This window comes from Ovis canadensis, chromosome 5 (genome assembly GCF_042477335.2).
Source record: "Ovis canadensis isolate MfBH-ARS-UI-01 breed Bighorn chromosome 5, ARS-UI_OviCan_v2, whole genome shotgun sequence".
Lineage (NCBI taxonomy): Eukaryota > Metazoa > Chordata > Mammalia > Artiodactyla > Bovidae > Ovis > Ovis canadensis.
Window position 1 is genome coordinate 93,080,015 of NC_091249.1, and position 22,047 is coordinate 93,102,061.

Below are 22,047 nucleotides of genomic sequence, written 5' to 3' on the forward strand. Positions count from 1 at the left end.
ACAGAGTCTTCAAGCAGAAAGGAACAAACCAACCAAGAATATGATTAACATCAATAGCTGCCTAGAAGAAGTCTTTGGTTGCGCCATTAAGGCTGCCTATCCAGTTTTGGAAAATCCTCCACTGATAGTGACTCCAAGTCAGCAGCCCAAGTTTGGGGACTATCAGTGTAATAGTGCTATGGGCATCTGTCAGGTAATTATATTATTATAAAGCATTCTTTGTGGTTTTATTTTCTTAAGCATTACAGTTATCATTGTGCACGTGCCTGCGTGCTCAGTCATGTCCGTCTCTTTTGCAACCTCATGGACTGTAACCTATCACGCTCCTCTGCCCGTGGGATTTCTCAGGCAAGAATACTGGAGTGCATTACCATTTCCTTCTCCAGGGAGCTTCCTGACTCGGGGATCAAACCATCAGCAGGCAGATGCTTTACCACTGAGCCACCTGGGAAGCCCATAATTATCATTATCATTTACATAAATAATAGAGTGTTGTATCCTCAGTGAAAGCATTTTCCACAGTTCTGAAAAGCTTGAGGAAAGGGAATGTGCGTTTTTAATTTTTTTAAAGTACAAATTTTAATATTTAGATTATATATACTCAGTATTTAAGGAAATAGCTGATACTGTTTTGTTTTGGCACATTTCTCCTTTTGTGTCCAGGATAACTGAGTTATTGTTGAGGGATTAGAAGTTAGCTAATTAGCACCAGCATTCCCATCAAATATTTGATGGAGCTGTGTCTTTGAGATAGGCTTCTGTATTTCATATTCAGTCAGAGGAGTTCCCTGTTTTTAATAGCTAATGTGTTATTAGTTTATTGCCCTTTATTTGGGACTTTTTTGATTTCTTTTCATTGCTGAATAGAAAGGCTTCGTCTAAAGAGATCAGATTTTTTTCTAGATAACTTTTCTGTGTCTGTGCTGGAGTTAAGTTTATAAGGATGCTATTTACTACTCAAATCTGAATATTGCACACTTTGATGATTTGAAAATTAGAAATGTAAATATCCTGGAAATGGGCATTATAACTAAAGTCTTCATTGGGAAGTTCTAGATAGCTGTGGCAGCTCATTCTGGAAAGAGGTCCTTTGGTTGGGCACTTTTCCTTTCCCCCCGGCACTGTTGCTGCTTGACTCTCTCTCTTCACAAGGGCACTGGGCTCTGCTCCTACCTTGTGACGAGTCTTGTGTCGGGTGAGTCTGACGCTTTGTCAGCCATGTGCTTCCTAGGAATTTGCTGAGACCTGTTGTGTAATCAATCATTTCTTTTTTATAGATGCTTAAAACCAAGGAACAGAAAGTTAACCCAAGAGAAATTGCTGAAAACATTGTTAAACACCTCCCAGACAATGAATATATTGAGAAAGTTGAAATTGCTGGTCCTGGTATGTTATAATTACTCTAAAGTAGTCATATTGATTGCTGAGTCCTTTTGAAATAAGAAAACCATTTTAAATATAAACATAAGGTTAAAACTCATGTACTGAGCAAGATGATGAACGCACCTTGGATTGGGAGTTAGGAAACTGCGGTTTTAAACTAGACCTACTCACCTGGTTGTGGATGAGTTACTTTATTGCCCTGTTGCTCAGTTTCTCTTCAGCAAAAAGGAGATAAGTGATGGCAGATATTCTGTGGCAAAATGATCGTTTGTTTTCTGTGAAGAGTTAAACCGTTTGTTGGGAGTGGAGGGGTCGTGCATTCAGTAGGAAGCTTTCAGGAAAGTGGTGAAACTAGATGTAGAAACAGCGAGCTTATAAGAAGGCTCGAGCCAAGGCCCCAGGTGGTTTAGAAGCCGGAAAAGTTTCACCAGAGCCACACTAGGGTTCTGGAGCCAGCATAAGTGAAATTGAGAAGTCCTTTGGGAGTGAGCAATCTTCAAGTTTGGAAGCTGTCTGATTTTTTTTTTCTTCTCTGTTTTTCTTTAGGTTTTATTAATATCCACTTAAGAAAGGGCTTTGTATCACAACAGTTGACCAATCTCTTGGTGAATGGTGTTAAAATACCTGCCATTGGAGAGAACAAAAAGGTATATGTATATATTTTTTGATAGATAGCATAATACATTAGAATTCTATTAGCTGTAGCTAAGAATGGCTTTCACTTTTTATATTGAGATTTAATCATTCATATTTTGAGATTATGAACATAGCTGTGAGGTAACCTTTCCACTGGGTCTTTTTTTTTTTGAAGTATGGGATCTTCTGCCAGCGTTCAGTAGGGGATCTGTAGGAGTTGCTCCACGTGCAGATGTGGTTTTGATGTATTTGTGGGGAGGAAGACGATCTCCATATCTGTAGTTCAGTTCAGTCACTCAGTCGCGTCTGACTCCATGAATCGACCCCATGAATCGCAGCATGCCAGGCCTCTCTGTCCATCACCAACTCCCCGAGTTCACTCAGACTCAGGTCCATCGAGTCAGTGATGCCATCCAGCCATCTCATCCTCTGTCGTCCCCTTCTCCTCCTGCCCCCAATCCCTCCCAGCATCAGAGTCTTTTCCAATGAGTCAGCTCTTCGGATGAGGTGGCCAAAGTACTGGAGTTCCAGCTTTAGCATCATTCCTTCCAAAGAAATCCCAGGGCTGATCTCCTTCAGAATGGACTGGTTGGGTCTCCCTGCAGTCCAAGGGACTCTCAAGAGTCTTCTCCAACACCACAGTTCAAAAGCATCAATTCTTCAGTGCTCAGCCTTCTTCACAGTCCAACTCTCACATCCATACATGACTACTGGAAAAACCATAGCCTTGACTAGATGGACCTTAGTCGGCAAAGTAATGTCTCTGCTTTTGAATATACTATCTAGGTTGGTCATAACTTTCCTTCCAAGGAGTAAGCATCTTTTAATTTCATGGCTGCAGTCACCATCTGCAGTGATTTTGGAGCCCAAAAAAAATAAAGTCTGACCCTGTTTCCCCATCTATTTCTCATGAAGTGATGGAACTGGATGCCATGATCTTCGTTTTCTGAATGTTGAGCTTTAAGCCAACTTTTTCACTCTCCATTTTCACTTTCATCAAGAGGCTTTTTAGTTCCTCTTCACTTTCTGCCATGAGGGTGGTATCATCTGCATATCTGAGGTTATTGATATTTCTCCTGGCAATCTTGATTCCAGCTTCTGTTGCTTCCAGTCCAGCATTTCTCATGATGTACTCTGCTTAGAAGTTAAATAAGCAGGTTGACAATATACAGCCTTGACGTACTCCTTTTCGTATTTGGAACCAGTCTGTTGTTCCATGTCCAGTTCTAACTGTTGCTTCCTGACCTGCATACAGATTTCTCAAGAGGAGGTCAGGTGGTCTGGTATTCCCATCTCTCTCAGAATTTTCCACAGTTTATTGTGATCCACACAGTCAAAGGCTTTGGCATAGTCAATAAAGCAGAAATAGATGTTTTTCTGGAACTCTCTTGCTTTTTCCATGATCCAGCGGATGTTGGCAGTTTGATCTCTGGTTCCTCTGCCTTTTCTAAAACGAACTTGAACATTAGGAATTTCACAGTTCACGAATTGCTGAAGCCTGGCTTGGAGAATTTTGAGCATTACTTAAGTCCCCCTTCCCCTAGGTCTTTTTTTTTTTTTTTTTTTCGGTTTTCCCACTTGAGTTTGATTTGGGTAGACCCGGGGACAGAGAGGGCCTGCACCTAAAAGAAGGTCTTGGGCCTCTTGGTGGCGAAGCGTGGCTTGTGCTGGTGATGGAGGGCCTGGTGCAGCAGTGGGAACCTGATCTTAGAGTCTTGGAACTGCTTGACCGCTGGTTGATGGCACTTGCTGGCTGCCATCTCCTCTGAGTGGGCCCGGGCTCGGTGCCAGTGCCCATGTCTTGGTAGCTCTGGGTGACGGCGCCAGCTGTGGTCAGGCCCCGGCACTCCCGGCCGTGGGTGTCACTGTGGGAGTCACAGTGAAGCCAGATGCCAGAGTTCTTCACCCGCAGGGGAGGTTTCTCGAACACCTGTCCACAGTAGACCATTTTCCCCAAGGATTTCTTCATCGTCTTCAGTGGAGACACAAAAGTACCAGAAGCAGGACTTGGCAACAGCGTGATTAGGCGCAAAAATTCTCATACAATAGAGGGGTGGCATGTGGTGTTTGTGGGTCGGCAGGCAGCACCCCACCATGTTATATTCGCAAAGGGTCCCTGAGGCCTTCGTGGCACTCTGCCCACAATCGCCATCACCCTTGAAAAAGCTCCCCTGGGTCTTAATTGCTATGTGATTTTTGTTTTCATTCCCCAAGGCATTTGAGGTAGCCAGCTGTTATTTATGAGTTGTCTCTGAAATAAAGAAAAGATAACTTATTTAAACAGATTTGATTATTTTTCAATTAATGATGGACAAGTTCCATCAGAAATCCTAACAGTTGAATTAGAATCCAAGCTAATGTTTAAGCCTTGTTTATTATTAAATGTTATTAATGAATGTGTTACCAAAAGAAAATGTTTATACCCCTCTCTAAAAAATCTTTATTATTTATCCCAGGTTATAGTTGACTTTTCCTCTCCCAACATAGCTAAAGAGATGCATGTAGGCCACCTCCGGTCAACAATCATAGGCGAGAGTGTATGCCGCCTCTTTGAGTTCGCAGGATATAACGTGCTGAGGTATGTACTCTTGCCTTTCTTTGAAGATTTCTATAGAAAAGAAAGTTATCACTAGAGAAAGAATCTTTGATTCAATCAGTGATTCTTAAGTGTCTGCTTCATAATGACCCATTAGGCTTTTAAATTATATCTGTGGCCCATCCTCTGGACTAACAGCTATTAAGACTTGGGGTGGGTGTAGAACCAAGGGGAAACCCCCTCATTTGTTGCACAGATATTCCTTGAGTGCCTTCTGTATACTGCTGCTGCTGCTAAGTCTCTTCAGTCGTGTCCAACTCTGTGACCCCATAGACGGCAGCCCACCAGGCTGCCCTGTCCCTGGGATTCTCCAGGCAAGAACACTGGAGTGGGGTGCCATTGCCTTCTCCAAAGCATGAAAGTGAAAAGCGAAAGTGAAGTCACTCAGTCATGCCCGACTCTTAGCGACCCCATGGACTGCAGCCTACCAGGCTCCTCCGCCCATGGGATTTTCCAGGCAAGAGTACTGGAGTGGGGTGCCATTGCCTTCTCCGTCCTGTATACTAGAAGTTTATATTTTAGTGGGAGAGGTAAGCAAGAAACAGATTGTACTGGACCTTGTAGGCCATGGTAGGAAATTGCCGTTTTATTAAATGCAGTGGGAAGCTTTTGGAGAGTCTTAGTAGGGCATATAATCTGATTAGAGATTGCCCTGGTTTCTTTGAATAAACTAGGCAAAAAAGGGAAAAAGGACTATAGTAATTAGAAGTCTGTTTTAATAATCCAGCTAAGAGATGATCTGATGGTTTGAGGTTAGGTGAAAGCAGTGAGGAATGAGAAGTGATTGGATTGATACATTTTGAAGAATTTCGTCCATTGATATTTGGGAACTACTAAATTATACTCAAATAATCGGTTGAAAAGTTACATTTTCATAAAATTATGGTAATGACCAACATTGACCTGGCTGCCACTCTCCCAGTTAACTACGCAATAAACAGATCACAGTCCATTCATAGGAACTTCATTCAGCAAATCCTGTAGGCCAGGTGTTTGCAGGGTCATTACTGGGTATCTAATGACAAACATAACAGACATTGTCTTTGCCTCTCAGACCAGATGAGGAAACACCTCCATAAAAAGAACACTACTAAACGTGATGTGCTGGCACTTAATGTTTGTGGTTCCTAATGGAATTTCAGTTCAGTCACTCAGTCGTGTCCAACTCTTTGCAACCAACCTCATGGACTGCAGCCTGGCAGGCTTCCCTGTTCATGACCAACTCCCAGAGCTTGCTCAGACTCAAGTTCATTGAGTCGGTGATGCCATCCAACCATCTCCCCCTCTATCATCCCCTTTTCCTCCCATCTTCAGTCCTTTGCCAGCATCAGTCTTTTCAAGTGAATCAGTTCCTTGCATCAGGTGGCCAAAGTTTTGGAGTTTCAGCTTGAGCATCAGTCCTTCCAATAAATATTCAGGACTGATTTCCTTTAGGATTGGCTGGTTTGATCTCCTTTCAGTCCAAGGGCCTCTCGGGAGTCTTCTCCAACTCTACAGTTAAAAAGCATCAATTCTTTGGCACTCAGTCGTCTTTATAGTCCAGTTCATGTTTATCATTTTTAAGTGGTTTTATGTTCTGTGTTTGATATTAGATTAAACCATGTAGGAGATTGGGGAACCCAGTTTGGCATGCTCATAGCACACCTGCAAGATAAATTTCCAGATTACCTAACAGTTTCACCTCCCATTGGGGATCTTCAGGCTTTTTATAAGGTTTGGTGCCATTTATTTTTGTATTCTTTGTGTGTCTATCAATTATCATACTTGCTTTCCTTAGGGAGTTTTAAGTGGTATTTGAAGCTATTATGGGGTTAAATAAAAGTTGCTCCATTCTCTCTTCCTCCGTATAGCATGTTTGCTTTTATTGGTGGATGTTAAAAATTTAAATCTACCTCATTACCCATTCTTATAGGAGTTTGTTAGTCAAAATAAATTTTAGTATTTAAAAATTGTGATCTTGCTGTTGTCTTCCTGATTCTGTATATTTTGAAAGCATTATTAAGTATAAACAGTTTTTTAAAGACAAATTTATCATAAACCATAATTTTAAATAAATCACTGTAGTAAGCAGTCTTTGACTCTTTCACTTATCCATATATAAACTTGTTATATCAATTGTGGTTATAATATCATTTTTGTATTGTACCTATTTAAAGTTTTATTATACTCTTTCATGTTACTTTGTGACCATGTCTTATTTTGGAGTTGTGAACCAAAGTGTATGCTCCTTATTATTTGTTTTTTTCCCCCCATTTTGGGGATGCTAGTAAGTAACTTCATGTTTTTACTTGGAGGTTTACTTGTAGGTTATACCTACATGTTTCTACATGTAGGTTTTCTCGTTTTTAAAAGTGTTTTCTTATGATAGAGTCCCAAGAATAGGATTACTGTATTAAATAATATAGTACTTAAAACTTTTCTTGGTTGGTTGGTAATTGGCTTTTTTAGAGGCTTTTTTTATCTTTTGGTATGTATTTTCTAATGAAAAGATTGAAAATTGTGTGCTGATAACAGGTGAAATAGCTGTTATAATCTGCTGGGATTCTGTGCACTGAATACAATGGGCAAATCTATTAATGCCCCAAAATATTTAAAATACTTTGCTGAATTTTAATACCAAGGATAAAAGAAAAACCATATATTAATAGTTTTTAAAACATACAGATCTGTGATTGCAAAGAGATATCTAGAATTTTCATCAGAATGTTATTGCTGGTTAGTTTGGGATAGGGTTAACAATAGTATTTTTTTTTAATAAGCACATATTGCTTTCAAAGTAGATACGAACCAGTGAAAGCAATTTTCTTTTTTTGGTTGCACATGGTCTTTGTTGCTGCACAAGGGCGCTCTCTAGCTGCAACCAGCGGGGTCTCCTCTCTGGTTGCTGTGCCCCGGCTCCTCTTGTTGCAGAGTCCACACTTCAGGCTCTTGGGCCTCAGTAGCCGTGGCGCACAGGCTTAGTTGCCCTATGGCATGTGGCGTCTTCCCAGACCAGGGATCAAACCTGTGTCCTCTGCACTGGCAGGCAGATTTTTATCTACTGTGCCACCAGGGAAGTCCATGGTTTTATTTTTAATTACCCCCCCCCCCAAAAAAATTATTCGGAATGGAAAATAGAGCCTGGAAAATTCAGCCTCATGTGTTAGCTATACATTGTAATTCTTCTGGAACAAGCACTAGTGTGAACTGGAAAGGTAGAGGTAGCATTGTGATCAAATGTTACATTTTTAAGGAAAATTATTTCAGAAGCAATAATTGGATTTTATTAGCATGTTAATATGTAACAACATTCTTTGACTGTTAGGATAGAACACTTGTTCAACAGATCTAAATTTTTACTTCCTCTGGTTTTATTGTGGGATTATTTTATTTTTTAGAAATGTGTTTTATCTAGAAATATGGGGCTGATTGTTTACAAACCTTACCTTTTTAAATATAGGAATCCAAGAAGAGATTTGATACTGAGGAGGAATTTAAGAAGCGAGCATATCAGTGTGTTGTTTTGCTCCAGAGTAAAAATCCAGACATCATAAAAGCTTGGAAACTTATCTGTGATGTCTCCCGCCAAGGTAAGCTTCTGGGCTTTGTTTATTTATCCAGCAAATACTACTGCATGTAGTTTCTTGAGTATTCAGCATTGACTTTGAATGATGTATTAAATTTTCAAGGGCTAACAAATAGATTTTTTTTTTCTTACATATTTTCTGAAATTGAAACTACAAAGAAAGTTTACAACACCTGCACAGGCAGGTGCAAAATTTAATTTCTTTACAAGTCGGGAAAAATTAGTAAGAAAAAAAGTAGAAAGGAAAAAGATGCTATTCATATTAAGCATCCAAAGCTATAAAATCCTTACAAATAAATCTATCCGGAAATGTGTAGGGCTAAAATGAAGGGAAATACACACCAGGGTGGAACAGAATGTTTGGGTAGAGTGTCACGCCGCGTCCCCTAGTTCTCCATACTCATTTGTGGTTCAAGACAGTTCTGAGTGTTCAGACTTGCCAGTGTTATTTGAAAGGTCACTTTGAAGAACAGATGAACATGAATAGCCAGTAGATCTTTGGAAAAGGCTGGTGGCTGTTTTGCCACACGAAGCAGTAAAATGTATTGTGTTACTGTAGGTTATCTTGTGTCACTAATGTGCAGCTAGACAAAAAGATAAATGGTACCAATTAGGAAAAACTGTAAGAAAATTCAGTGAACAGTTGATCTCCAAATAGGAAAGGCTTTTTTTTTTTGCCTTATCGTTTACATTTTCTAAGTACATTTAAAAAAAATTACATGAGGTGTTTCTTTGGAGGGAAAAAATATGTAGACAGGAAAAAAGAAAATAAGTTAGCTGTATTCCTACCCTCTGTTAATAATTTTGATATGTATCTTGCAATATTTTCTTCACATTTTGAAAATGGCAATATGTATATAATATTCTATATCATACATTTTAATGAAATTAATTTTCTTTCAAATGTTTCAATTAATAAATTTCCTTGAAGGTAAGAGGCATGTTTTCTCTTTTTAAATTATACATTCTCTTTATTTTATGACTTTTTCCCTAGAGTTTAATAAAATCTATGAGGCATTGGACATCTCTTTAGTAGAGAGGGGAGAATCCTTCTATCAAGATAAGATGCATGATATTGTAAAGGAATTTGAAGATAGAGGTAAGCACTCTTTTTTTTTTTAACTTGATTATACAAATTTTCAAACATAGGCAAAAGCAGAGAGAATATTATAGTGACATCCCAGCTTCATGCACTTGTCACCAACTTAATTATGAACACAGGCAGACCTTATTATGTCTGTTACCTTCCTATGTACACTGCTTATATTATATAATTTCTTCTATAACTGCTTTGGTTTGTCTCTGAAACAACAGACCCTTCATCCCACCCCAAAACCATGAGAGCATTATCATGATAGCATTATCGCTCCATGACAATTAATACTTCTTTCTTTCTTTTTTTGTTACTTGGCTACCTCAGGTCTTGGTCACATCATGTGGAATCTTTCATTGCAGTGAATGGACTCTTTGTGGCACATGGGCTTCAGTAGTTGCTCTGTGCTCTGGCCTGCTGGCTTAGTTGCTCTGTGACCTGTGGGATCTTAGTTCTTTGACCAGGGATTGGATCCTAGTTCCCTGACCAGGGATTGAACCCATGCCCCTACATTGCAAGGCAGCTTCTTAACCACTGGACCACCAGGGGAAGTCCCAATGATTTCTTAATAGCAAGTCATGAGTTCACATTTCCTAAGCTGATTTCATAATTTTTAATTATAAGTATTTTTTCAGAGCCTGCACATTACATTTGTTTAATATAAAATTTGTTAAGTCATGGGTTTCTCTCCATAGCCCCACACTTTTTTCTCATGTATTATTGAAGAAACTAGGCCATTTGTCTTACAGAGATTTCCATATGGTGTTGTGTGGCATAATTCCTCTATCTGTATTTTCTAAAGAGGCTAGATTAAACTCTGGTTTGTGTTTTCTTTTCTTCACTTGTTTTGTCTTGTTTATTTGTGAGAATGCCACTTTTTAGTTGACTCTCTTGTTACGATGTTAAGATGAACTAGTGGGTTCAGGTGTTGTCAGCCTGATCTACCCTTTAATTTCCCCACTAGACTTTCCTGTGGTGGCTTTAGCAGCTACTGATGGTCATGGCTTGGTTCTGTTATTTTATTAGAGGTTGGGAAATGCAGCATTCTGTCATTTCTTTGTTACCTGGAATTCCCTGTGCAGAACTTGGTCACATAATCGTTTTGGTTAACCAGAAGTACGGTTCATGGGAGGCAAACAGTGTAAATGCTTGGTTCTTTCTTTTTTATTTACCAGTTTTCGGAATAGTAAACTAGTTTCTTAATATCTTCCAGATGTAACAGCTGGATTATTTTTAGCATTATTGTAAATTAGGTTTAATATATTTTATATTTTCCAACTGTTTACCTTTATTTTTTTAATATTCAAATTGTCTTATATTTTGCTAATGGTAGTCTCCAGTGGCTTTCCTTTTTTTCCCCCTCAACCCTTACAGTTTTTGATGGTTTACTTGTTTTCTGGACACAATATTTTAGGATAAGTTTGTACATTTCCTGCCTTAATTGTGGATTCAGCCATTCTTTTAGCCCCAGGGAAGCTTAGTTCCCTGAATGACAAATGATACTTATAATCACATTCTGGAAACTGGGGACCATACTTTTAAGATAAGGACTTTTAAAAAATTGTTTTAACTTGAGATATAGTTGCTTTACAATTAATTTCTGCCTCACAGCAAAGAGACTCCATTAGATATATAAATTTTTTTTTGTATTGTCCATTATTTATCACAGAATATTCATTTTAGTTACCTATGCTATCTGACAGAACCTTGTTTACCCATTCTATTTATAATAGTTTGGAACTGCTAACTCTAGACTCCCTTCCCTCCCTCAGCAACTACAAGCCTGTTCTCTGTGAGTCTGTTTCTGTTTCGTAGATAGATTCATTTGTATCATAGTTTAGAGTCCGCATAGAAATTAGATCATGATATTTGTCTCTGTCTGACTTCACTCAGTATGACAATCTATCCATGTTACTGTTAATGGCATGTCACTCTCTTTTATGGCTGAGTAGTGTTCCGTTGGATGTTTATGCCACGTCATCTTTATCCACTCATCTGTCCATGCATATTTAGGTTGTTTCCATGTCTTGGCTATTACAAATAGTGCTGCTGTGAAGACAGGGGTGCGTGCATCCTTTTGAATTACAGTTTTATCCAGATATATGAGCAGGAATGAGATTGCTGGATCATACAGCAACTCTAGTTTTTGTTTATTGGGGAACCTCCATACTGTTTGCCGTAATGGCTGCACCTGTTTATATTCCTACCAATAATGTAAGAAGGTTCCCTTTTCTCTACATCCTTTCCAGCATTTGTTATTTGTAGACTTAGGTTAAAAAATTTTAATAATGAGAAAAGAAGCTGGCCGTGTTAGTCATGCTAGCAGAAAGGAGGAATTCAACAAAGCAAGGCAAAGCAAGTGTGGGGTCCTTAGAAATGGTTTAGGATATTGGAGGAAAACTGTATTCCTTGCTGTGAGGGGAAGATGAGAATCCAGGTTGTCATAATGTGAGAAACCCTTTAATTATGACATTATTTTGTACTCATAACAAGAAAAGTAATGTCCATTAAAGAAAGAAAAGCACAAGGAAGTTAGTAACTTCCCAAGGTTACATAGCTAATAACTACTAAGTCAAGATTCAAACCTGGGCAGTCTGGCTTCAGAGTTTGTTTTTAACCAGGATTTTATACTGTCTTCACCCTACCAAGCATCAGTTTTCTAAAATGTTTAAAAAGGAAAAAGACAATAGTAATAGTATTTACTGCATAGAGTTATTGTGAAGGTTGAATTTAAGACGCAATATAGTGTTTAGCATATAGTAGCACACACTGAGGAGAAGGATATGGCACCCACTCCAGTACTCTTGCCTGGAAAATCCCATGGATGGAGGGGCCTGGTAGGCTACAGTCCATGGGGTCGTGAAGAGTCAGACATGACTGAGCTACTTCACTTTCATGCACTGGAGAAGGAAATGGCAACCCACTCCAGTGTTCTTGCCTGGAGAATCCCAGGGATAGAGGAGCCTGGTGGGCTGCCATCTATGAGGTCACACAGAGTCAGACACGACTGAAGCGACTTAGCAGCAGCACACTCTGAAATATGGCTGTTTTTACCATCATGTTCCTTATTGTCCCTTCTTGCATCCAAGAATTTTGCCTTTTTCATCATGAGTGTATGAACATGATTTTATTTTTCCATTTCACTAGTCATTCCAGTGCTGAATCCTGCCATGTTTGTGCCCTGAACTCTGTTGTAGCTGTAACTCAAAAACTGTAAATGGATGAATACATTTTAAGAGGTAATGATAGAAATGGCATCTTTCTCCCAAAGGAAGCTATGGCTCCTGCTTGAAAGCAAAGCACAGATTTCCATGTTTTGTGTCTGCTGAGCAGGTGGACGACTCCTCATAGAATCAAATGCTCTATGAAGAGTTTGAGAGCCAGGTGTCGTGTTACTTTGGGAAACTACCAGGAACACTGCCTGGGTGCCCAGACACAGCTTTCTCTTTTTCTTTTTCTTCTAGGATTTGTGCAAGTGGATGATGGCAGAAAGATTGTGTTTGTTCCGGGATGTTCTGTACCATTAACCATAGTAAAATCGGATGGAGGTTATACCTATGATACATCTGACCTGGCTGCCATTAAACAAAGACTGTTTGAGGAAAAAGCAGATATGATCATCTATGTGGTGGACAATGGACAGGTAAGTTTGTACATTTGTATCAACTTGCATTGTCTGTTTGGCGGTAAGGCAGTATGGTGAAGCATTTGGCACTCAAAAACCCTGTAAATTTTCCTCAAAGACAGAAATTCAGAAAAGTGATATGAGAGAGAGAGCAGGGTTTGAATTTGGCCAAACTTGTACACTTCTCAGTTTTCCCACTTGTCTCTGTAAACTAGGAAGGATGTTCCCTTATTCTCATATATAAGGAATAAAGAAGAGCTTCTATAACTTTACTTGCCTTAAAAGGTTAGTGAGTGATTTGAATTTTACAAATCTTTATTCCTAAGTAGAAGAGCTTTAAGTCATTTTTTAAACTAGAAAGCTTAGCAAGTAACTTTCTCTTTCTATTTCTTTATAGTCCTTACACTTCCAGACAATATTTGGTGCTGCTCAAATGATTGGTTGGTATGACCCTGAAGTAATTCGAGTGTCTCATGCTGGATTTGGTGTGGTGCTGGGGGAAGACAAGTAAGTCTGGAAATGTGAAGGTGGTAACAACATACCCGCCCCCAGAATTCTTTAATGGAGATGATGTCATTTGATACCATAGTCTATATATGCTGTAGTATGTACGCAGCCAAGCTGTTTTGTACCTGTGTCTTATCACTGCCAGAGAGTGTAGCCTTTTAGGAAGAATTGAGAAATTTTTACATCTTCCATTTAATATTGTCTTAGGATCACTTAGTTATTTCATTACCACATCATTTTTGATTTGGTGACATGGTCTAAATTCTGCCATCACATAAAAGTGGGTGATGTTTCTAAAAGCTTCATGAAGTAGCTCAAGATGCTTAACACACCAATGTGCAAAAGTCCTAAGTAAGCATATAAAAGGCAGGCTAAGCATATAAAAGGCCTAGCCCCCTACCCAAGTAAATGTCAGGGTATTTACTTTAGATGTAAGGTTACATGCAGACAGAATACCTTAGATCAAACATAATTCTGTATAGCTGTACTTATTTTGTGATTGGAAGACACCTGGTCCTTAAGGTATTCATGGTCCTAAGAAAGTGCTAAAAATCAAATGCATGAGTTGAGTATTGCTTTATAGTGTCTTATTTTCCTGTTTTGTTTTCTTTTGACATTTAGATGATTATTCCTACAATTGGAAGAAAATTATCACATTTACTTTTTATGTCTGATATTTATCACCAGTAGTTATATGTTAGCATTTGTTTACCATGTAATGGCTAGAAGATTTTTTTCTTTTTTTTTTTTTGTTTTGTTTTTATATAATTTATTTTTTTATTGAAGGATGATTGCTTTACAGAATTTTGTTGTTTTCTGTCAAACCTCAACATGAACCAGCCATAGGTATACATATATCCCCTCCCTGTTGAACTTCCTCCCTTCTCCCTCCCCTCTAGGTTGATAGAAAGCCCCTATTTGAGTTTTCTTAGCCATACAGCAAATGCCTGTTGGCTGTGTTACTCTTTCCATACATCTCACCCTCTCCCCATGTCCACAAGTCTAGTCTCTATGTCTGTTTCTCCATTGCTGCCCTGTAAGGAAATTCTTCAGTACCATTTTCCTAGATTCCATATATATGTGTTAGAATACGATATTTATCTTTCTCTTTCTGACTTACTTCACGCTGTATATAGGTTCTAGGTTTATCCACCTCATTAGAACTGACTCAGAGGCGTTCCTTCTTATGGCTGTGTAGTATTCCATTGTGCATATGGACCACAACTTCATGTATTTACCTGTCGATGGACGTCTAGGCTGCTTCCATGTTCCAGCTGTTGTAAACAGTGCTGCAGTGAGCAATGGGATACACGTGTCTTTTTCAGTTTTGGTTTCCCCAGGGTATATGCCTAGGACTGGGATTGCTGGGTCATATGATGGTTTTATTCCTAGTGTTTAAAGGAATCTCCATACCGTCCATACTGGCTGTATCAAATTTACATTTCCACCAACAGTGCAAGAGCATTCCCTTTTCTCCACACCCTCTCCAGCATTTATTGTTTGTAGACTTTTTGATGATGGCCATTCTGACTGGTGTGAGGTAATATCTCATTGTAGTTTTGATTTCTCTAATAATGAATGACGTTGAGCATCTTTTCATGTGTTTGTTAGCCATCTGTATGTCGTCTTTGGAGAAGTGTCTGTTTAGGTCATTTTCCCACTTTTTGATTGGGTTGTTTGTTTTTGTGGTATTGAGTTGTATGAGCTGCTTGTAGATTTTGGAAATTAAACCTTTGTCAGTTGTTTCATTTGCTGCTGTTTTCTTCCATTCTAAGGGTTGTTTTTTCACCTTGCTTATAGTTCCCTTCGCTGTGAAAAGCTTTTAAGTTTAATCAGGTCCCACTTATTTACTTTTGTTTTTATTTCCATTACTCTAAGTAGGTGGGTCATAGAGGATCTTGCTTTGGTTTATGTCATTGAGTGTTCTGCCTGTTTTCCTCTAAGAGTTTTATAGTTTCTGGTCTTACATTTAGCTCTTTAATCCGTTTCGAGTTTATCTTTGTGTGTGGTGTTAGGAAGTGTTCTAATTTAATTCTTTTACATGTAGCTGTCCAGTTTTCCCAGCACCATTTATTGAAGAGGCTGTCTTTGTTCCGTTGTATATTCTTGCCTCCTTTGTCAAAAATAAGGTACCCATAGGTGCATGGGTTTATTTCTGGGCTTTCTGTCTTGTTCGATTGGTCTTTATTTCTGTTTTTGTGCCAGTACCATACTGTCTTGATAACTGTAGCTTTGTAGTATAATCTGAAGTCAGGAAGGTTGATTCCTCCAGCTCCATTCTTCTTTCTCAAGACTGCTTTGACTATTCGGGGTCTTTTGTGTTTCCATATGAATTGTGGAATTTTTTGTTCTAGTTCTGTGAAAAATGTCATTGGTAATTTGATAGGGGTTGCATTGAATCTGTAGACTGCATTTGGTAGTATAGTCATTTTCACAATATCGATTTTTTCTACCCTGGTTGTATTGTTTTAGATATCTGCATTCATATAATTATAGTGTCCTACACCATAAAAAAGAAAAACTATCAGTGATAGCTAGCCAGTGGCATCCTACCATGTCTTAAACATTAATATTAAAATGCTCAAATTCAGACCTCCCTGGTGGTCTAGTGGTTAAGACTCCGAGCTCCCACTACAGGGGCGTGGGGTTCAGTCCCTGGTCAGGGAAGTTACGCGTGCCGTGGAGTGTGGCCAAAAAAGATAAAATGCTCAGATTCTGCCATCTGTTTTTTTAGTGAAGTTTTCTTTTAAGGCTTTTTACAGTAAATAATTTTATCATTATTTTGTCAACTTCCTGTGTATTGAGCACCCACTGTGCATGGCATTGGCTGGGTGCTGCACAGCGTGTACATGAAGATAACATAAAACACGTCCTCTTTCCTGAAGAAGCCTGTCCTCTAAAGCAGAGCAGTTCCCTTTGGAACCTGTTAAAATACACAGGCCAGGCCCTCCCAGAAGAGCTAATGACTTTCTAGGTCTGCAGTGGGTATTAGGCATCTGTTTTTGAAAGCTCTTTTTGATATTCAGCTGTGCATCCCTCTCATTAGAACCACTAGTGAGAGGAGAAGACCCACACACATGAAAAATAAAGATTCAAGGCAGGCACAGGTAGGGAGTAACAGAAAAGACCAGATTTTGCCAAGTGGAGACATTAAGGAAGGCTTTCTTAGCATTTTGCCCAGGCTTTATGATGGGTATCATTTCATCACACAGAAGATTTGGAAGCTGTTGAACTCTCAAGGATGGGCGGCGATGACATAAGGAAAGCCTGGGAAATCATGTGGTTTTGGAATAATAAAGGAATTTAATTCCATAATAAAGGGCAAGATGATCCCTTTTAAAGGCAACTCTGAGCATACAACTTTAACAGGAAGTATCACAGGCACTTTGGCAGACTTTGTGTTCGATAGAAAAGCATACTTCCTTTGTATCATTGTTGGGATTGAACAGTGTTTTTAATTTAAAAGAAAAAAAAGATTAAGTATCTTGCAAACTCATTTAATAGGTAAAATTCAATTTTCATGAGATGTTTTTTAATAGTGCAGTTGCCCAGGGCAGTGCTTATCTGCACTTTTGCCCCATCCACGAAGATTCTGATTTCAGTGGTTATGAATGGGGCCCTGACATCCAGTTTTAAAGTTCTAAGGCTGATTTTAATATGTTCTTAGGGTTGGCTACTGCTAAAAAGGTGGAATTACTAGTTAGGAAAATGCAAGTGAGATTCCAGTTAAGAATTTCCTCCCAAGCAATTCTAGAAGCAAAAGTATTATTAATTAATAAGGCAGAACAACTGACCCAAACTTCGTGTTCAGGAAAATGAACAAATTAACAGATGCCTTCTTTTTTCCCTTTAGGGACTGTATTAAAAATGGATATGTAGAGAATGCTATTAGGAGCCTAGAGCATAGAGTGCTTGGGGCTGAGGGTTACAGATGAGAGATATTTGGAAGTGTCTGCTTTCTTTTGTCGTCCGCCCTGGTTATCAGCTGAATAAGGTGGTGTCAGACCTCAACTTTCAAAGATTTCTAAGTTGCAAGGTCTGCTTCAAAATCTGTTTAATCAGGACATTTAAATTTTATTAGGAAGAAGTTTAAAACACGATCAGGTGAAACAGTGCGCCTCATTGACCTCCTGGAAGAAGGACTGAAACGCTCCATGGACAAATTGAAGGAAAAAGAAAGAGACAAGGTAATCCAAAGACTGACTTGTATATTGTGTAGCGTTTTGTTGTGGTTTTTCATTTTTGTTTTTATTGAGAAAACTGGGAAGGTTTATAAGCAGTCAGTCAACTTCTGACAGGCTTATACCTCAGGTTTATTGCAGTTTGTTTCATGAATTGCTGAGTGTTTATTGTGAAGATATAGTTCTTAGCTATTACAAAAGACCGTGGCCTTTTCTTCCTTTGTTAATGTGGCATAGAATCTCTGCTGCTTCTTGGCAGTTCACCTGTCACTGCTTTGAACCAATGACAGGAGAATACTGAAGACTGAGGCTGTTTGAGTGAATAGCCTACATTAGAGTGTACATCTGCTGAGCTCCTTTCTCTGGGAGCATTTGAAGAGTCGTCATTAGCAGTAAACACCGACCACTCGAGGCTTCCCTTGAGCCCACAGAGTAGGCAACATGATGGCCTTTCATAGCACCCTTAGAAAGGACTGTGGTTGGATTTGTGTGAAATTTGGATGAACTGCATCAAAGTGGGGAAAAAAATTTTTTTTAATATAGAAATAGGTAGAGGTCAGAGATTGAGTCAAAGGATCTTAGGTCTTTTACATTCCAGCAGTCAAATGGAATGAACATAACTACTGTAAACAGAAGAGGAAAACTACAGAAAGAGATACAGAATAGGATTAAATGTAGACATGAATGAGCAAAAAAAAAAAAAAAAAGGTTCTTTGAGGACATACTCTGGTTTGGTTTGGGTAGATCACTGATAATCCAGAGAGCATGAAGGCAGGTTCTCTAAGGGAACATTCTCCCCACCTGTTCCATTTCCATTGTTCGCAAAGTGAAACATGAAATTGTTTTCCATTCTGTTTCCAGTTGGTGGTTGTCAAGTATACCCAGTTGGTATCTCCAGAATGGTTTTGCTATTTAGTCCTGGCCTAGGTATAAGTGGCACAATCAGATGAAAAGTGGAAAATTTAGTCACTAATCAGTTTGTTTAGCCTGCATAGTAACAAAAATGGCTTTAACTCTTTATTTGGCTGTTTCAGCTACTATTTTTTAATCTACATAGAGTAAAATGTAAAGCTTGATGAATTTTTACACACACATATATACATGCTGCTGCTGCTGCTGCTGCTAAGTCGCTTCAGTTGTGTCTGACTCTGTGCGACCCCATAGATGGCAGCCCACCAGGCTCCGCCGTCCCTGGGATTCTCCAGGCAAGAACACTGGAGTGGGTTGCCGTTTCCTTCTCCAGTGCATGAAAGTGAAAAGTGAAGGTGAAGTTGCTCAGTCGTGACCATGCTAACATCAATCAAGTTATATCTCTTCCACCCCAGAAAGTTTCCTGTCACTATAGGTCATTTTTGTTTATTTGAGGACTTTAAATGAAAGCATAAAGTATGTGCTGTTTTCCAGGTATATCAGTAGTTCATTTCTTTTTACTGCTAGATAATAGTAGTAATGTGTTTCTTCAACAGAAGGACATTAGGGTTGTTTCTGTTTGTTGACTGTTACGAATAAGAAGCATTAATAATTTCAGCATTACTGTTCAAGCCACTTGTTGGGTACATGCACTTTTCTCTTGGATGTATATCTAGGAAATTGCCAAGGAGAGGTTACAAATGTTATATATTCCCATCACTAGTACAGTTGTTCCAGTTGCCCTGTATCTTTCCACATAACTGATTTTGTGAGTCTTATTCAATAGCTTTTCTGGTGAATATGTATTAGCATCTCATGGGTTAAAATTTGCATTTCTCTAATGAGTAATTACGTTAACTGTTGCTTATTGGTCATCGGGGTCTCTTCTGAATATGTTCAAGTCTTTTGTGTAGTGTTTGTTTTAGACCATCCCTTTATATTTATCCACATATTTACACTTTGCTGTGAACTTTATTCCTCCTTGCAGTTTCTAATTGCCTAGGTGTGGTTTGGAGAGGGAAGTAGTATTTCCTTCTTTCCTTTATATTTATCTTGCTTAGAGTTGCTGAGTTTTCTGAGGGTTGGGTTTCTCATCAGTTTAGGAAAATTCTCAGTCATATCTCTTCAGACATTGCATCTTTGCCCCATTCTGTTGTAGAATCTAAGTACATATATTATGTTAGAACTTTTGACTGTGTCCCAGAGTGTTTTTCACATTTTTTTTTTCACTTTTCTCCTCTATATGCTTTATTTTGGATATTCTAAATACCTTAGTCATAGTTTTCCATTTTGAAGTAATTTCAGATATAAGAAATTATAAAATAGTACAGAGTACTCCCGTGTCAGCCTCCCCAAATGTTAACATCCTATAGATGTAGTGTGATTTCAAAACCAGGAAATTAACACTGCTATAGTACAGTTCACTAATCTGCAGACCGTAGTCAAATTTTGCCATTGGTCTTTTTCTAGTCCAGGATCACGTGTTGCATTTAGTCTTCATGTCTCCATAGTCTTTTTTAATCTGGGCAGTTCCTTGCTTTTTCTTTCTCTTTCATCATCTTGACACTTTTTGTCAGGCTTTCTGTGGACTGTCCTGCAGCTGGGTTCATCTAGTGTATCTTCGTGATTAAATTCAAGTTACACAGTCTTAGGGAGATAAGTTTCCTTCTCATGTCATTATTTCAGGAGGCACCCGATGTTGATATGTCTCATGATTGTTAACATGAATTTTGATCACTTTTGTTACAGTGATAGTATCAGTTTTCTCCATTGTGAAGTTACTGTTTTTCCTCTTTGTAATTAATAAGTATTCTTTAAACGATTCCAGACTTTTAAAAGCAGTATCATTAATTTTATTTTTGGCTGTGCTGGGTCTTCGTTGTGGTGCGTGGGCTTCTCGTTGCTGTGGTTTCTCTTGTAATGGAGCATGGGCTCTAGGGAGCGTGGGCTTCAGGAGTTGCTGCGCAGCCTGTGGGATCTTCCCGGACCAGGGATCCAACTCATGTCCCCTGCATTAGCAGGCAGATTCTTAGCCACTGAACCACCAGGGAAGCTCCAGTTGCAGTCTTTAAAGCTGCTGTGTTTCTGTTATTTGTATTGTCTTGTTCCCCCTCCCCCTGCCTCACCTCCTTGGTTTTAAGTCATTTCATCTGACGTGGTGGGTGAAAAGTTGTAATAGTTCTAGATAATGTCATCTTCCTAGTTAAGTTTTCTGGCTGACAGCACACAGCTAGTTGTCTTAATGATGTCCTTGTGTTGATGCTGTCTGGAGACTTCAAACAGTTGCTTCATATAATCTATTCAGCTTGTAAGTAGTCTATTCTGGTGGAAGGGGTTAGTCTGCTTCAGGCTGCTGCATCATGTCCAGATCGGAATCCTCACCTACTTACTTGACCTAATAATGCTTCAGAATATGACCCAATCTACCAAGACACTGTTAGTTCTTTTCCAGTTCTTGACAGCCTGTTTTTATTCCAGTTAATTCAGTTCAGTTCTGTCACTCAGTCGTGTCCGACTCTTTGTGACCCCATGAATTGCAGCACGCCAGGCCTCCCTGTCCATCACCATCTCCCGGAGTTCACTCAGACTCAGGTCCATCGAGTCCGTGATGCCATCCAGCCATCTCATCCTCTGTCATCCCCTTCTCCTCCTGACCCCAATCCCTCCCAGCATTAGAGTCTTTTCCAATTAGTCAACTCTTCGCATGAGGTGGCCAAAGTACTGGAGTTTCAGCTGTAGCATCATTCCTTCCAAAGAAATCCCAGGGTTGATCTCCTTCAGAATGGACTGGTTGGATCTCCTTGCAGTCCAAGGGACTCTCAAGAGTCTTCTCCAACACCACAGTTCAAAAGCATCAATTCTTTGGCGCTCAGCCTTCTTCACAGTCCAACTCTCACATCCATACATGACCACAGGAAAAACCATAGCCTTGACTAGACGGACCTTAGTCGGCAAAGTAATGTCTCTGCTTTTCAATATGCTATCTAGGTTGGTCACAACTTTCCTTCCAAGGAGTAAGTGTCTTTTAATTTCATGGCTGCAGTCACCATCTGCAGTGATTTTGGAGCCCCCAAAAATAAAGTCTGACGCTGTTTCCACTGTTTCCCCATCTATTTCCCATGAAGTGATGGGACCGGATGCCATGATCTTCGTTTTCTGAATGTTGAGCTTTAAGCCAACTTTTTCACTCTCCTTTCACTTTCATCATTTTTAGTTCCTCTTCACTTTCTGCCATAAGGGTGGTGTCATCTGCATATCTGAGGTTATTGAGATTTCTCCTGGCAATCTTGATTCCAGCTTCTGTTTCTTCCTGTCCAGCATTTCTCATGATGTACTCTGCATAGAAGTTAAATAAGCAGGGTGACAGTATACAGCCTTGACGTACTCCTTTTCCTATTTGGAACCAGTCTGTTGTTCTATGTCCAGTTCTAACTGTTGCTTCCTGACCTGCATATAGGTTTCTCAAGAGGCAGTTCAGGTGGTCTGGTATTCCCGTCTCTTTCAGAATTTTCCACAGTTTATTGTGATCCACACAGTACCTGACCCTAATTT

General features: G+C 39.2%; 1 protein-coding gene, 1 long non-coding RNA gene and 1 pseudogene across 2 annotated transcripts in view; 1 reads left to right on the plus strand and 2 right to left on the minus strand.

Moving 5' to 3' along the window:
• Positions 1 to 22,047, plus strand: part of RARS1 (arginyl-tRNA synthetase 1) — a 28,749-nt gene that overhangs the window by 4,532 nt on the left and 2,170 nt on the right. The window contains exons 3-12 of the mRNA XM_069590047.1: positions 5 to 193; positions 1,278 to 1,386; positions 1,930 to 2,030; positions 4,476 to 4,597; positions 6,208 to 6,328; positions 8,055 to 8,184; positions 9,175 to 9,279; positions 12,738 to 12,916; positions 13,296 to 13,405; positions 17,487 to 17,592. Coding sequence (XP_069446148.1) covers positions 5 to 193; positions 1,278 to 1,386; positions 1,930 to 2,030; positions 4,476 to 4,597; positions 6,208 to 6,328; positions 8,055 to 8,184; positions 9,175 to 9,279; positions 12,738 to 12,916; positions 13,296 to 13,405; positions 17,487 to 17,592 — 1,272 coding nt within the window. The remainder of the gene's footprint in view (positions 1 to 4; positions 194 to 1,277; positions 1,387 to 1,929; positions 2,031 to 4,475; positions 4,598 to 6,207; positions 6,329 to 8,054; positions 8,185 to 9,174; positions 9,280 to 12,737; positions 12,917 to 13,295; positions 13,406 to 17,486; positions 17,593 to 22,047) is intronic.
• LOC138440480 (uncharacterized) overlaps positions 1 to 22,047 on the minus strand; it is a 57,995-nt gene that overhangs the window by 2,637 nt on the left and 33,311 nt on the right. The gene's annotated exons all lie outside the window — the stretch shown is intronic.
• LOC138440614 (large ribosomal subunit protein eL20 pseudogene) lies at positions 2,112 to 4,341 on the minus strand (annotated as a pseudogene).